Genomic DNA, 16,106 nt, shown 5'->3' on the forward strand with positions numbered 1-16,106 from the left:
TCTGCTAGGACTGCAGGCATAATAAAAACTGTTTGTGTCAAACTATCAAAACACAGAAGTATCCCCTTTCTTTTGCATTAAGATCGAGCAACGTTATTCTATCATAAAAATGCAACTTTAATATTTCTGACTTAATAGCGGGTAACATTTTTCCTAAAAGCAGGGGAATAATTCAGTCAAACTATAGGGCAGCATGTCCTAAATATCAAGCCATTTCTTAGAATCTCAGATACGAAACTGGGAGACCTTAATGGAATATAACGCATCTCTTTTAATTTACAATAAACACATGGTTGCGGTCAAGGGGAGTGGCCTAACCCCAATCCGTAGCACCACCCTTACACAAAAAAGGCATTGCCTGGAGAAATTCTCAAGATGAGGTCCATGAGTTTTAGCTAAGCCCAGATACAAAACTAAACAGGCTGATAGATAAGCAGCTTTTGCAGCTGTGAGAGGCCTGGTGGATTGATGCATGAAGAGAGGTTGCACTCTGCCACCTGCTGGCATGTTAAGCCTTTGTATACAGAAGAGTTAATTAAAACCTCTGCACCAAGGCAAAAATGTGGACAATGCCTTCAAGGGTCTCTTGTAAATCTAGATTCGCATAAAAACAGAAAAAAGATGGGAAGTTCCCCTCCCTCACGTGGCTCCTAAGTTTCCAGGAATTTTACATCTCTAGATAGATCTCTATTGTCTCCATCATCGGGAGAGGCTCAGCACTCTCAATTATAGCAATTGTCTCTCCAAACTTGGTGCACATAATGGTTTGAGCGGCCTGGCTGGAAGCCACAAGAGATTCAGAGGACTGCAGAGCCTCTGGGCCAGCAGCTAGTGTGGTGTGTGTCTTGCGGTGGCTCCGCAAGTTAGAGATGGTCTTGAAAGACTTGGGGCAGAGGGGGCAGGGGTGAGGGCGCTCCCCAGTGTGGATCCGTCTGTGCTCAGCAAGGTGCATGGACTGCACAAAGGCCTTGCCACACTCCGGACAGCAATAGGGCCGTTCCCCAGTGTGCAGGCGCCTGTGTTCGCGGAGATGGGTAGCTTGTCGGAAAGCTTTGCCACAGTCTGGGCACAGGAACGGGCGTTCGCCTGTGTGTGTGCGCTGGTGCAGCTGCAGCCCAGAGGCGGCCACAAACGTCTTGCTGCAAGTAGGGCACTTGTGAGGGCGCAGGCCAGCATGGCGTTGTTGATGTCGGCTCAGCCCACTGGGGGTGGTGAAGGCTTTCCCACAGAGCGGGCAGGTATAAGGACGCTGGCCGGAATGAACTAGCTGGTGCAATGCCAGTTTGGCCAATGAACCCATGTACTTGCCACAAGATGTACAGAGGTACGACTGCTGTGCCCCCCCCTGCTCGCGTTGCCGGGCACAGCGGTGCTCCTGCAGCTTGGAGGCAGTTGCAAAAAGAGCACCGCAGTCTGGGCAGCGGTGAGGCTCGCGCCCAGAGTGGTTGAGCCGGTGCAGTTCAAGGAGACGATGGCGCGAAAAGGATTTGTCGCAGTCTGGACAAGGGAAAGGCAAGCACCCCGTGTGTACCGTTCGATGCAAGGCTAACTGACGGGCTCGGAGAAACGCCACCCCACAGTCGTCGCAGGAGTGGGGCCCATCCCCGCTAGGGGCCGTGTGCAAAAGGCGGTGCTGGCGAAGGTTGGAGGACTGAGTGAAGCGCTTGTCACAGACCTGGCACTGATAGGGCCGTTCCCCAGTGTGCGTCACGTGGTGCCGGGCCAAGTTAGCCTGGGAGACGAATGTCTTGCCGCATTCTGAGCACTGAAATGGCCTCTCCCCTGTATGCGTCCGCAGATGATTCCGCACATGCACCAGCTTCTTGAACTTTTTGCCACACGTGGGACATTTATGCTTGCGCTCCAGCACGTGCACTACTCGCTTATGCCGTACCATCCGGATGTGGGTGGAGAACGCCTTTCCACACTGAGGACACAAGAATCCACCACTGGGGACCTCTGCTGAGGTCCCTGGTGAAAGGGAGGAAGGGGCCAAGCCATTTACAAGGGGTTCCCCATCACTGGGCACTGGCTCAGTGGGCTGGCTGGATGCAAGGTCTCCTCCTGCCCCACGTGTGGTCGGGATCCCGCTCTTGCCAGCGTGTGTGCGCCGATGGTAAAGAAACTTGGTCATATTGCTGAAAGTCTTGCCACAATGACAACGGTGCAGGGGGTTGGCAGTATGATTTTTGCGGTGCATAATTAAGGTCATCTCGGTGGAGAAGCCAAGCCCACAGTCCACACAGAGGTAGAGTGCCTCGCCTTTGTGGATGCGCATGTGTTGTTCAAGGGATGCTGCCTTTTTAAAGATCTTGTTGCAATTTGGACATTCATACGTGCCATCCACATGCACCCGCTGGTGAGCCAATAACCGCTTGGCTGTTGTGAAGCCACGCTGGCATTCCCCACACAGGAATTCCTCACTGTTCCCTACGTGTTCTTGTTGGTGCTGTTGCAGTGCCTCCATTGTACCAAAAGCCTGCTTGCACTCAGTACAGCAGAAAACCTGAGCAGGGGGAGGCACTGCTGTAGTTTCCTCAGGGACTGGCACTGGGGACACATCAGGACTGCGCACCTCTTGTGTTGCCACCTCAGCTGGCTCCCCACTCTCTTTCTCAATTTCAGTAAAATGTTCACCCTGATGCTCTAGCAGCTCCTCTGGTGTTAAGAAAAGACAGGCACACTCTGAGCATTCATAAGGATGCATGGGTGGAACTGACTGTGGTGACGATGGAAGTAATTCCTGCGAGGCTGGCAGGGAAGCAGTCTGGGGTGGCTGAGGATTGGGTATTTGGGAAAGAGGGGAGGGAGGTGACTGGAAAGAAGGGAAAGTTGATGGGAAAGAGTTTGCTGAAGCCGCCTGCTTTTGATGTGTCCGGCGGTGAGCTAGCCACAGGCTTGTAGAAGGAAAAAGTTCATTACACTCATTGCACTGGTAGCGGATCTGTCCAGTGGTAGCTGGGAGAGATGAAGGGCGGGTTGGTACTTCTCTGGGATGCATTTCCTGGTGGGCTAACAATTCATCAGGTGACCACAAGACACATCCACATTCCAGACACTGATATCGGCTGTCCTGTTGGGATTCCGCATCTGCAACAGTGGTAGCAGCTGCAATCTCACAGGACTCCCCTAAATGGCTCTGGTGGTGGATCAGCACCCCCTCCAAAGTGTTGTAGAGAAGTCCACACTCCGAGCACATGTACTGATGCTGGAAAAACAAAGATGGAGCCAAGTCCTCTGCCATTATAACTATACCTGTGGACGTTGGGTGGTGGGGAGAGAGATATGGGAAGGAGAGAAAGAGAGAGAAACCTTGCTGAATGAAATGAACATTGCAGAAATGTGAAAAAAACAGAGCGAGAACATTTTAACCCACAAAGGGATAGCATTTTCAACATAAAAAACAGGACTTGCTGGAAAATGTTATCCCTGAACGAAAGGAGCCGATGTACACATACCCTGTGTGTTATTTAAAAAAAAAAGCGAGCACGGTGATGAAAATGCTAAAGTGAAATCCCTTCTGCTGGGAGGAGGAGGAGCATGTATGCTACCCTGAGCTCTTTGCAGAGGTGGAACCAGCAAGGAAATAAATAAGTAGGGGACGATCTGCAACCCTAAGGGAAGTATCTCAGCAGCAGATAACGGCGCCCCCGAGAAGGCAATTTTACAGCAGTGCCATGGCCCAAGACATTTTCCTCAGTGGTCCGTAGGTCTCCTTCTCCCAAACCAAGCGCCCGATTCCCTTCCTCCTCTAGTCCCGCATTCTGACAGGTTGGAGCTAGGATCGCCCATCGCGCTAAGCCAAAGTTTGATGTTGGCTTGTGGCACACACGCGATCGGCCAGCACCACATGCCTTAACGTGACAAGGGTGAACTCAGCCTGGAAGGGGTGCAGGCTGGGGAGACGGGCTCGCTGATCCCGCCGGTGCAGGGAGCGCCCGGGAGGAAGGGAGCGTGACCGGGACCGGGGGAAGGAAGCCATTAACGAGGGAAGGGCTCCGGCGGTGGGAGGAGCGCCGCACTCACCCGGCCCGTGGGCCAAACCCACTGCCGCTGCCACCGCCCGGCGCTCGCCCTCGCTCTTGCCGCTCCCTCGTCACATAGGCCCGGCTTGGCCTAGGTGCACCGCGCCCTCTCATTGCCTCCCCCACAACCCCGGGGGAGCCAATCAGAGATCTCGATACTAGAGAGGCGGGGCGGCGCGAAAGATTTTTGTGACGTTCCAGCCCGTTCTTCAGGAGAGAAGGGAGAGCGAAGCTTGAGACCCTTGGCCAATCAGCAGCGAAGCGCGAGGGGAGTTGGGCGGGCCTGGACGCTCTTTAGCCCCGCCCCCTCACGAGGAAAAGATCTGCACTTCCCCGCTTCCCTCCGTCTTTTGTGCGCCCGTGGCGTAGCTCCCGCCTCCGCACCGACTCTCGCGGCCGCTTACGCAATCAGCGCCGTCTCCTTGACGGCACTTTACGTAAACATTGCATCGCCGTTAGAGCATAAAGACGGCAGAGTCGCCTTCTTCGCCTCACGTCTGTAACCCGCTTTTAGTTCACGCAAATTACGGTGCGGCAGCGCTGACTCAAATCTGGGCGGCGGCGGCGCGGCAGGTACCGCTATCGTCATACTGTGAATGACTAAACCCCCCCCCCCACCGCAAGTGAGTCACGGGGACAGTAGCGAGCTGCCACGTGAACTGGGGAAACGCGACGCAGGCGCCAACGCCGTTTAGTCTGCTGAGGGGCCGCCCGGCGCATGCGCGGGAGAGCGCCTCCGCTACGCCTATTTGGGACGAGAGAAACACAAACAGCCTTGAAGCGCATGCGCGGTCAGGTGCCTAGCCGTGGGGAGCGCAGGCGCAGATGTGTCGAAGGTGCCAGAAAGATTGAAACGGCGGCGGTGACGGCTGTGGCGACGGGAGATCCGGTGAGGGGCCAATTTATTGCGTGCCAAAGTGGGGACGGTCAGGAAAAGGTGGGAAAGAACATCGCAATTTCAAGATGAGGGAGCTGTGTGGCGCAGTAGAAACGGCAGGCAGGAAGGAGGGGGTAGTTCTGTGGTGAATTTCAAGGAGAGGCGTTCGAGGGGGTGGCTTCCTGCCAGAAAAAAGCGCGGGGGGGCGAGGAATAAAAGACAGAAATGGAGAGGAGCGAAATGTCGAAACCTGCGAGGGGAGGGGAAGAGGCTCCCTGCGACGTAAGAGTGGAAAAACGAGTGGGAGGGGCGCCGGAGGGTTGAGGAAATGGGGGAGGGACGTCAAAACAGGTGAAATGAGACGTGGGGGAGGGGGCTCAGACGGTCGTTCTGACGGGCCGGCGCCCCTCCCCCTTCGTGGGTGGGGCCGCCTGTCCCTGCAGGGGCGGAGTCTCATGCGGGGAGGGGTAGATGGGGGCTCGGCCTGGGCAGCGGGGGAGGAGGCGGGCGCTGCGCCAAGCCGGGGTTGAGCCCCAGCACGGGATTCGTCCTCACGTCTGTGGTTGTGCTGGTCCTTGTGAGAAGCGGCAGGGGCGGGGGGAGGCGGGGAAGGTTCGCGGCTGCCCCCGTGTGGTGTGCCCGTGCCTTGCAGGCTTTCGGAAAGGCGGCTGGTCGGCCATGAAACAGCATTTGCTTGTCCAAAGGGCAATTCGGGAAAAGGGTTTGTCTCTGGCTTCTGCTGGGGAATCGGAAGCAGAATTAGGCTCTCAGAGCTGGCTGGGGTTTTTTTCCCCTCCTCCTCTTAGAGCCAGTTTGGTGTAGTGGTGAAGGCACCAGGCTAGAAATCGTGAGACTCTTGAGTTCTAGTCTTGCCTTAGGCAGGAAGCCAGCTGGGTGACTTTGGGCCATTCATTCTCTCTGCCCAAGGAAGGGAGCAGTGGCAAACCACTTCTGGGGGGGGAAAAAAAACTTTGCCAAGAAAACTGAAACTGCGGGGACTTGTCCAGGTAGTCACAAGGAGTCAACACTGGCTCAAAGACACTTGTGTGCGCACACCCTTTTAGGCTTGTAGTTTTTATGAAGATGTAGATCTGTATGGTTACTGTTCTCTTAATTGGGGTGACAGCTGGAAGAGTTGATCTGATCCAGTAACTCCCATTTCTCATTTTGTAGATCCTTGTGTGGTGAAATTGGAATCTGAAAGGATCCTCCTTCAAGCCTTCTGATCAATTTCTGTATTTTCTTAATTTAAGTTGGCAAGATACTCTTCTTTTTCCATCTGTTTTCAGAGTACAGCATATCCATTCAATCCTAGCTTGTGCTCTGTAAACGTCCTAGCATTGGTTTTTCTACATGGCTGACATAAGAAGGCAACTTTTTGCCCACATTTGGGAAGAGGAAGAATGCCTTGAGTACTATGGGATGATTTCCCTGCATCAGATGTTTGAAGTAATTGGTTCTCAGCTCACAGAGAATGACATGGAAGTGCTCTCATTCCTTCTGGATGAGACACAGCCCTGGACTCATCCATTGGATCCTGCCCTGTGGACTGTGGCAGCAGCAGAAGAAGGTGGTTTTGAGATTGCCTCACCAGCATTAGAGAACTGGAAGAGGAAAAACCAGTGCCAGTGTAATTTGGGCAAGAATGATGGCAATCTTGAGGCAGTTGCAGAGAAGCGGCGGCCAAAGAATGGTGTCCAACTGTTTCTGGAGTTAGAGAGGAGAGGCAAATGTGATGAAACCAACTTTGTGCAGCTTTTACAGTTCCTGAGGGTGCTAACAAGGCATGATCTATTACCATATGTTACCCTGAAAAGGCAGCGCACAGGTACTGGATTGTAGCAGTAGAGGAAATGTATAATTTCATTGTTGACTGAAGCTAACAAAGTAACAGGTTTCTTTTATTAATGGATGTTTAGCCCTAGCTCACATTCTACTTAACTTGCAGCAGTTTTAGTAATAGGCAGATAAATTTTAAAGGAGGTGAGTGGTTATGACAATTTCAGGCACTGAATAATTCTTTGCATATAATGTTTTGAATATTGTGATTATAAGTACATCAACAGAACTGATACCTAAGCTAATTTGACCAATTGGTGTTGTTTCCTTGCAGAACTCTTCAATTTGAAATACTGCCGACTTAGTTTAACTTTCAAAACTCTTTTAATTTTAGTTTCTCCTGAGAGATACACCTATGGACCATCCGTTCTGTCAGCAGACCAACAAGTGGACAACTGTCTGAATTCAGCGTCTTCAGAGCCTCGGCATGATCAATGGGAGACAGGTGTGTGAATTGTGCAGTCTGAAAAGAGACTGGTATCACTCTCTTCTCTTGGAGAGTGGTATCATCCTGTGTTCCGAATTGTTTTTTAACTATTGATTGCAAACACTGAGCTCTCACAAAATTCAGGATATTAATTCCAAACTGTATAGTCCTATAGCTAGTAAAAGACCCATTTTTAAACTAAACTAACTTTTCCCAGGTAAATTATAAGTAATTGCTATCTTTTATCTGCTGGTGTTTGACATCATTGAACCATGGATGTTGGATGGCAGATCTGTGTAATGTGAGATTTATTACTAGGCTAATGGGGGGCACCACTAATAGCCTGTATCATCCCTCTTTTTTCTCTAGGCTCTAATTCAAGCAAAAGGAAGCGAGTAAGCAGAGGACGATCAAAGGCTACTCCTCCCTGTAGACGACGGGGAGCTAAAGCAGCTTCTGCTCCAAAGCAGGAGGTCCCAGCTCCCACCAAAGTGACTTGTGGTAGGTGTCTGCCTAGCTTGTGCTGAGTTCCTGGGGTTCAGTTGATCTGGTTTTTCTTTTTTTCTTCTTTTTCTGGGAATGCCCATGAAACCACTCTAAAACACATTAGCAACCTTGGTTTCTATTAAGGGTCATTCGCTCTATTTCTCTCTTTCCTTGACTAGAATCAAATAGGAATAGAGCTGGTTGGGGGAGGAAAAAGATATGCAGTAGCTGGATTACATGCTATCCTTCTAGGTAATGAACCTGAGGTTTTGGCTTACACTATTAAGTGCAGTTTAAACCTGGTGTTAAGACTTGGTTCCAGTGCAGTGAGAATGGGAGTTTTGGCCCCCCCACCTTGAGAGAGGGTGGGAAGTCTCCAACCCACTTCACAGAATTTGTCTTCAGTTCCCTGTGTGGTCTGGTGATGGACAACTATTTTCATTCTTATCAAAATGATCGAATTTACAATCAATAAAATGTATACCCCAGTTTTCATACAAAAGTTTTTTGGGCATCTTGCATAACATAAAAAGTTTTATGAATGCCTTCCAACTAGGATATCTTTAACATCAGTTTTTGGGAGACTTATTTCAGTACACCAAAGTGTTTTGTATGCTGGTCTTGAAGAGAGTGTTTTAATGGCTCTGATGATATTTGTGTTGAGCTGGAGAAGTGTCAAGATAATCTGGTTAGTTCCACGTTCGTTTAATAATTTCAGATTAAAAATCACATCTCTCCGTGAAAACATTAATTCCAAATGAAAAACATCTGGGTTCAGAATGGAGAGTTTTAGAGGGCTTTTTAACATATTAAATAAATAACAAACTTGTGAGGATAAACCAAGTTTCTTTTGAAGCTAGGTTTTTTTCATACTAAGTCATCAGGAAAATAATTATTCCTCTTTATGCTGCAAGGAGTTTATTTATTTATCACATTTCTTCATCGCCCATCTCGGCAAACAACATGCCACAAACTCATTCTCTGTGGGATGGTATTATGTAGTAATAAAACTCATGAGTGATGGGGCCATACTATTTTGATTGGAGACAAAATTGGCTGTTGTATTATTTGGAATGACTTGCCCATCCTTTAATCAAAGGCCAAGACTTGATTTGAGCAATTATTTAATAGCTCTGTCAATGCTGCCTGGTTTCCTCTGACTTTCTAAGAAGTTTATCCTCCTGCCTTGGTTGGTAGTAGTAATCTATTGAATTGTACTTTGCTGAAATCAGTAATGCATTTCTAAATTGTAAATTAAAACTCACATGAGTGAATTAACATTCAGATTTCTGGCTTGGTTTCCAGCTCTGCATAAGTGCCTGTCTCTAAGACCAGCATATTTTATCTCCTTTGAGTAATTTAAGGCTACTTCAAATATGTGTTTCTTATTGGCTGGGGACTCTGCATAAGAAAACTGTGAAATCTGCAGGTGGACTATTGTCTGTGACAAACCACATAATGTGTTTACAGTTTCCTTATCTGGAAGTGCTCTGTGTTCCACCTTCATAAATTTTAAAGTACCCTCACTCGGCCAATGGGTACCCAGGGCTGGCAGATGATTCCTACAGAACTCATTGTGCTATTGTGTTTGTGTCAGTGCAATGCAAATGAAACAAAAGCGAATGCACAAAAACACTTGTCTTACCATCTGACCAATTTACAGGCCATGGGTTCTAACGAAGAAGGTTCAAAAATAATACAATGAGTGTCAAAACTGCAACTTCAAGGTGCAGCTAAGGCTTCTGCCGGGTAGGTGCAAGGATCAAACTGTAAGCTCCATTCAACACCTAGATTGTTGCCTGTATTCTTTGTAACATTACCTTGCTTCAGTGGGGCAGGATTTAAGATTAATGTTATCCAGGCAGCTGCTTCTGAAATGAGCTCTGCTTTTTTATTATCTTTCTGAGTTGCACATCTAAACCTGGGAGTCTAATACCCATCTCCCTTCCAGGGGTGCTCTAGTCCTGTAGGCTAGCTCAGTTTGCAAGAGCGGTACCTTAATGAAGAAAAGTCCATGCAAACTCCCGAATGAACTTTTTTTTTTGTTGCTGCTTGATTTCTGCCAATTCTTTCTCAATCCACCATTTAAATTCCAGGTTACTAAGCAAAAGTTGATGATAAAGAGACTCTGTCTCACTTGTGCACTCTCCTCACAGAATGGTCTCGCAAAGGTAAATGAATCCATGCACCCAAATTTCCACCAGTACTTTGTGAAAAGCAAATTTGTATTTTAATGTCTGCTGAGTTACTATTTCTAGAAAAACATAGGTTGCCCACCCTGCATGCCAGCCTCTCAGCCAGTTCATAAAGACATGTTGACTGTTTGGATGTCCAAAGGGGACAGGGCTGCACTGTCAGCTCCTGGGTTTATGACATGTGTAGAGCCACTCCAGACTGGCACCGCAGGGGGCTTGTGCCGCAAACCTCCAGCAGGGTCTGATGGAAACAGGCTGGGATAGTACAGTTATGAGGATCTGCCCTTTGGGAGTTGTCATTCTTCAATGTGTTGTCATGTCAATCCATTGAAGGCCTCCCCATCAGCTGATCTTGAATTTTGCATATAATTACTGCTGCAGATATCAGGCCATTATAAACTGCTATGGAATTCTTGGGGCTCCTTTTTATCCCTTTTGATTGGGGTGGAAAGATGCCTTTAATTTCTTCACATCAGTTTACTTGGGCAGTTCCTTCCAGTTAGCCAACATTTATTATTGGTATATGCATTCATAATCATTAATATTCCTGAAATCATTCACTGTTGTCGCTAGCTAGTATTTCCCAGTTCTAGTACGTATACTAGGAATAATTATTTGTGTGTCACTTGGTCCTCAAGAATAAAGAACTAATAACTTTACAGGGAAACATCCAGTATTAAGTTTGGTATCTGCAGCAGTCCATGTCAGAAGTTAGCTCAGGTCCTTTACGCCATTTTGTGTTTTTACAATATTGAATCTCAGAATGATTTCTTGATGTTACCATGTGCTAAAAGTCTTGAACCCTGTTTCTCTCGGTCCACAGTTGAAATCCATCCCTGGAAAAGCATAAGTATTGGCCCAGGCAAGCGGGCCAAGTACCAGACACTGGTAAAAATACCCAAACAAGTTTAAAAGCAAAAACTTAAGTGTGGCCCACTTGATTATTTCACCTGCCTCTTCAGCGCTTCTTCTATGTTAGAAGCGAACCTGCATCTGGACCCCTGCAGCACTCTTACTATACCAGCTGTGAGGGACACAGCCTTGGACTTTGGGACTTGTGCCTTCTGCACAGTGGAGGCCTTTTTCTGTGGTTACATTGTCTGTAATGGTTTTTGTTGGCCTGTAAACATTTAATTTTTGTTTTGGGGAGGGGGCAGCATAATATATAGATGATATCTGAATCAGGGATATCTGTAGGTCCCAACGTTTCTAGGAAACTGATAATTAAAGGTCTCTGCTTCTTGTTGGGTCCTCTGATCTTGGTTTGTAATCTCTTAATAGTGCTGAACACATGCTAATGGGGTTGCATGGATACTGAGGTGGCAGGCCTCCTTCTCTGAAACCATCCTACTTGAGTGATAATGGACCTGGAGGCTTTTCCTTCATTCTTGCTACTGTGGCTCAAACTTGGGAAAAGACATTGGCAGAACCCTGTGCAGGATATGGCTCAGAGACAAGTTTTTCAAGTTTGTCTTTAATTCTACATAATAACCACAGTGGGATTATTTCACTGGGACTGGGGCCTGGAAATGATGGGTTGGGTGGGTGTGGAAGTGTTTGTGCTGCCTCAGCTGGTGTTTTTGCCAGTGAGTTTAGTGTTTAATTCAGTGCAGCTGTTCAGAGCTTGCATTACTGCTGGCTGGGGAAAACATTTGAACTAATTCCCACAGTCTAGAAGTCATTTATGCAGAAGGCCTTTCACATGTAGCTGGAGCTTGTAATTGATCTGCTTCCTGCCTATTTTGGAATAAAAGCTGGGATTGTTTCATGCAGTCTAATTTTCATCCTATCCTGGGGAGGTAAGAGGCTAAAGTCATTAAAGGGCAATGTAACTATGATTCAAGGATTGCCAGTATGTTAACGCCAACTCTGACAGCTGCCTCATGAAGTACTCCAGAACATTGTTGATATTAGAAATTGGGTAAACTGTTCTAATGAAATCATGTGCCAAATCATGGATGCAAAAAGTCTGTATCTTAAGCTGTGTACAGTGCTAAGGGAAATTTTCAGCTAATCTGTATCTAGTCAGCAGTTGGGTGGGAACCTGTATTTGAAACCCCAAAGTGGTTTCCAGTGGGCCCAGCAGCTGAGCTCCTTTAACGTGCTGCCTTATCAAAGTGAGCAGGTGTTGAGTGTTGACTAGCAAGCTTCTGGTACATTGATCTTAAATGTGGGTGGAAAGGACACTGTTTCTAGTAGAAACTCCTGTAGGTCTTACATGGATTTAAATTTTGCTGCTTACTGGCTGTCTGCCATTGACTTAAAAACCAACCAGTGTTATTGGCTACTGTTAAATGCAGTTTGCTGCACAGCTTTGCTGTTGCCCATCTGAGGGAAGAAAAAAAGATTCTGAAGGTCCTGCTGTTTGAGGGCTCTCAGTTGGCCATTGAAAAGCTGTTCTGTAGCTTGGTGGTGTGGGTGGGTGTGGGCTCCAGGCCGTGCAAAGTTACTGGTAAAGGGCTGTGACTGCACTTTGAGTTAATGCTTCTACAGGTGATGACCACAAGACACAGAGAAATTAAAGCTGACGGCCTTGTTGAGCGTATGTAATGCACCACCTGCCTCGTTTTTTTTAACCGTATCCTACTCTGTATTCGTTCCATTTATCCCTCCCTTTTGAACCTTTTAACATTTTCAGCTTCAGTGCTGATAATATGGGGGTGATTGAACAAAACAGATCTGTCCTTTTGCTTCCACAGTCCATAGTTACAGTTGAACTTCGCTAATCATTGAGGCATCTGCAGCCCAGTAGTAAGCCTGCCCTGCAGCATGTCAGTGACAGTACATTCAGAATGCACTGAAGGTGTTGCCTAGTCTGGCAATGAAATGTCTGCAAGAAAACAACAAGGCTCAGAGAGCACCAAGGACTCCACCGTTCAGAATATAATTAACGAGGCTTGATGCAGAGCAGTTAGCTGATTCTAGTTCAGAATTTGTAATCGTTTTTCAAATCCAGCCAATAGGTCAGATTGATCTAGTCTTAGATCCATTAATTCAAGTTGCTTTAGATGTATAAATTAACTTGAAATGATTACTTCCATGGACTGAAAACTATGCTACATTGTATTAACCATCAGGACTAATGCTGATGGCTCTTAGCAGGCATGGGGTAGTAATGGTGGAGGATAAACAACACTTTGTTCTTTTGATCCTGTGGGTAGGAATTGAGGCTGGATATGTATTTATATTTAATTTGGAAGTGGGGAGGTGTTACAGTTTGAATATGGAGTCTAATAGATAAGTATAAATGAAGTTCAGCTCTAACTTTGTGCCAAAGGAACACTTAAAAAAATAGTGGAAATGCCCCTTGCTGAGTCTGACCCCTCCAGGACCCTGAAGTTTTGGGGAAACCTGGATGGGCCTGATCTTCAGCTTGGTTGGTCTTTATGCTCAGGACTATTGGAAAGCCTGACCCTGGAATACCGCTGCATGACTGTGTGTTTGTCTCCCTGCTCTGTCTGGGACCTCCAGCTCTAATGGCCCTCTTTTTCTTCCTTCCCCTCCTTTTCTTTCTCTCTGTTTCGTGTGTTCCACTCAGACATCCGGCTTCGTGTTCGGGCAGAATACTGCGAGCATGAGCCTGTCTTGCGTCAGAATGTGATGTCAAATAAGCAGAACCGTTTGGAGCGTCAGTTTGATGTGTTTGGGCAGTCGAACACTATCCTGAAATCCCGTGACCTGGGCTCTATCATCTGTGACATCAAGTTCTCAGAGTTGTCCTACCTGGATGCCTTCTGGAGCGACTATATGAATGGCTCACTGCTTGAGGCGTTGAAAGGAGTCTTCATCACAGACTCGCTCAAAGAAGCTGTGGGTCAGGAAGCTATTCGGCTGCTGGTCAATGTGGATGAGGATGATTATGAGGAGGGGCGGCGTTTGTTACTGGAAAATGTTATTCCCCAGGTGTGGTAATGGCAGCATCTCGGTAACGTAGGTATGTTCCCTCCAAACCAGCTTGCGGCACTATCTTTGCATTACTAGGAATCTCATTTTTCAGAAATTGATTTGCTCCTTTGATTCAGCACATTTGTTCTACAGATAATGAAGGCAGCAGAGACACTCAGTGCTTCAAAGGGTTTGGGGTGGTCTTTTTCTGTGAAGGGCCTAAGTAATAAATGAAGCCATTTTCAAAAGTGATACAGAAGCATCATGTGATGTGGTAGATGTCTTGATGTTACTGCTTTCTGTTTCTCAGAACAAGGTGGCCTTACGACATACTGCTGAATGTGTAGGCAGTACATTCTTTCCTGCCTTGGAAATACCCAATAGATATTTTATTGAAACATTTCTGTTTAGAATATATAATACAAGATAAAGATAAATGCACTACAAAAATGGGCAAAAGCCTAACTAGATCCCACAGATGTCATGAGATGATCTGAGGCTTAAAGGCTGTCTGCAGAAGAAAGACAATGAGTGGTGCCTGAGAACAAGCTAAATATCAAACTAGTACTCTGCTTTAACCATCTCTCTTCTTACAGGGTACTTCTTTTTTTACTACTTGATTATTGTTGGATATAGACTTCAGGAAAAATAAAAAGACTTAATCATCATTCCGTCATGTGACAGGGCTGGATCTTGGCAGTGACGGGACTCCCAGGAATCAATTGTGCCACAGAAGCTTTGAAAGAGCAGCCAAGAATGGTCTTGATGGACACTCAAGTGTAGCAGAACATGAGCACAGGCAATAACTCGGTGTGGATTCCTCTCATTTGGAGTGAATGGAAAATCTTTGGGAGAGATCATTTATCCTGCTAATGAAGCATTAAAGGGCCTTGATGCTCTTTCAGCCTGACTTGTGTATATCATGCTTGCTACCCGTACTTGTCATTTTTGTGTGTGCTCTTGCAACACTGGAGAGTAGTCTAATTTTGCCAGGTAGCAGGTACACTTTATCGAAGGATGGCAGCAGAGCAGGCTGCTTTAACTATTTTTTTTTGGAAGAGAAATCTTATATCTCTCAAATATGCTGGGGTGGATTTCTTCCCTTAAATGAAAAAATACAACCCAGCCCCATGTTGTGAGGGTTGATCATAAGGGTGGAAGCTTGAGTCACTTTTCTAAGGACACTTTTCAATTCTGTGGTGGTTTGTACATAATATAAATAATAGACTTTAAAAAGATGAAAAGGTTTGGGTTGTATTTCTGGTAAAGGAAGCTGCTAAATTGCAGTTGGAAGAGCCAGAAATATGTAATTTAAAAATTGTATTTTTTTTACCAAAAAAACCCACAAACCACTTTTGGACAAAATTCTTAATGTATTGTATTTGCAAGTGACAATGTTAATAAAGAAGATAATTTGCAACTGCCTTTAATTCCTAAGAACAGAGCTGGCCTAGAGGCATAGAGTCCAGCCTTTCAACCCTATATTCCTGTAATAGTTCATGTGTTACAGAACAACGTAAGTATGGATTAGTCTTTAGGGTATGTTAAAAGATGCTGAATATTTGCTGGTCAGAGAAGGTAGGCCTGCACCCTTCCTGTGAGAATGGGAGTAAAAGTCTTTTAAAAGGAACCCAGGAGTGGGCATGATCCAAGCTAGTAGGCATTCCATTTCTTTCCCCTTGAATTAGGTTGTACCCCTGATAAATGAAATACATTAATGTGACAGATGATGGAGGTTGGAAACAAGGTGGGAGGCCTCCAGAATCTTCCTGTCTGTCACGTACACGTACACACACACACACCATCCTCTTCCCACTCCCACTTCAAACCACACACAGTCGATGGGGAATCCAGTTTCAGTGCCAAACCTCTGCAGATCCTGAACAAGAGTGCAGAAGGTGTGTGTGTGTGTGTGTCTATAAATAAATACAAACCAAAGCCATTCCTGTGGGTAAAAGCATAGGTTATGCAACTCCTGTTTGTGGTATATATGACTTCCCTCAATTTAGAGAATTGCAATTATGAGCCCAGCCCATGGTGGCTTATTCAAGGCAGGGTTAAGCAAAGCAAGCCATGGATTAGTGTGATGGCTGAGCCAAGGTGCTGAATTCGTCTTGTTAAGGGTTTTCTACCCTGGCAAGGGCCATAAGTCAGCCCCTGGGCTGGCAATGGAGGTAAGGCAAGAGAGAGGACCCTGAGGATCAACCCCTCTGAAATGAAAACAGCTTCGTGTGATGGGACTGATTCAAAGGTTTCCCAGCTAGTGTGGCTAAAAGACATCAAGGTAGTGCAGTTGCAGTAGCTCCTCTTTTTATGTTGCCTTTTCTCTCTCTTCTGTTCCAATAGGAGCATTTTAAAAGCCCTTAGGGAAA

At 46.7% G+C, this 16,106-nt stretch overlaps 2 protein-coding genes and 1 long non-coding RNA gene across 4 annotated transcripts; 2 read left to right on the forward strand and 1 right to left on the reverse strand.

The window, feature by feature from the left end:
* Window positions 1-251: 251 nt before the first annotated feature.
* LOC134503607 (zinc finger protein 574-like) lies at window positions 252-4,105 on the reverse strand. Its single transcript, XM_063312456.1, has 2 exons — window positions 4,027-4,105; window positions 252-3,255 (listed from the first exon to the last, which is right to left on the reverse strand). The coding sequence occupies exon 2, from the start codon at window positions 3,242-3,244 to the stop codon at window positions 668-670; it is 2,577 nt and encodes an 858-aa protein (XP_063168526.1). The 5' UTR covers window positions 3,245-3,255; window positions 4,027-4,105; the 3' UTR covers window positions 252-667.
* A 700-nt stretch (window positions 4,106-4,805) lies between these two features.
* Window positions 4,806-15,154, forward strand: DEDD2 (death effector domain containing 2). Of its 2 annotated transcripts, none has more exons than XM_063312172.1 (6): window positions 4,806-4,914; window positions 6,076-6,730; window positions 7,076-7,186; window positions 7,538-7,669; window positions 13,388-13,783; window positions 14,331-15,154. In XM_063312172.1, exons 2-5 carry the CDS (start codon window positions 6,256-6,258, stop codon window positions 13,759-13,761), a joined length of 1,092 nt encoding a protein of 363 aa, XP_063168242.1. In that variant the 5' UTR covers window positions 4,806-4,914; window positions 6,076-6,255; the 3' UTR covers window positions 13,762-13,783; window positions 14,331-15,154. The 2 variants fall into 2 exon arrangements, with proteins under 2 accessions (XP_063168242.1, XP_063168243.1); XM_063312173.1 differs by having other exon boundaries at window positions 4,869-4,962.
* Window positions 7,676-12,394, forward strand: LOC134503383 (uncharacterized). The gene is made up of 2 exons (XR_010068534.1): window positions 7,676-9,403; window positions 9,751-12,394. It is a non-coding gene; the product is annotated as an uncharacterized LOC134503383 (long non-coding RNA).
* Window positions 15,155-16,106: the final 952 nt, after the last annotated feature.

The sequence above is a fragment of the Candoia aspera genome, chromosome 10 (assembly GCF_035149785.1).
Source record: "Candoia aspera isolate rCanAsp1 chromosome 10, rCanAsp1.hap2, whole genome shotgun sequence".
NCBI lineage: Eukaryota > Metazoa > Chordata > Lepidosauria > Squamata > Boidae > Candoia > Candoia aspera.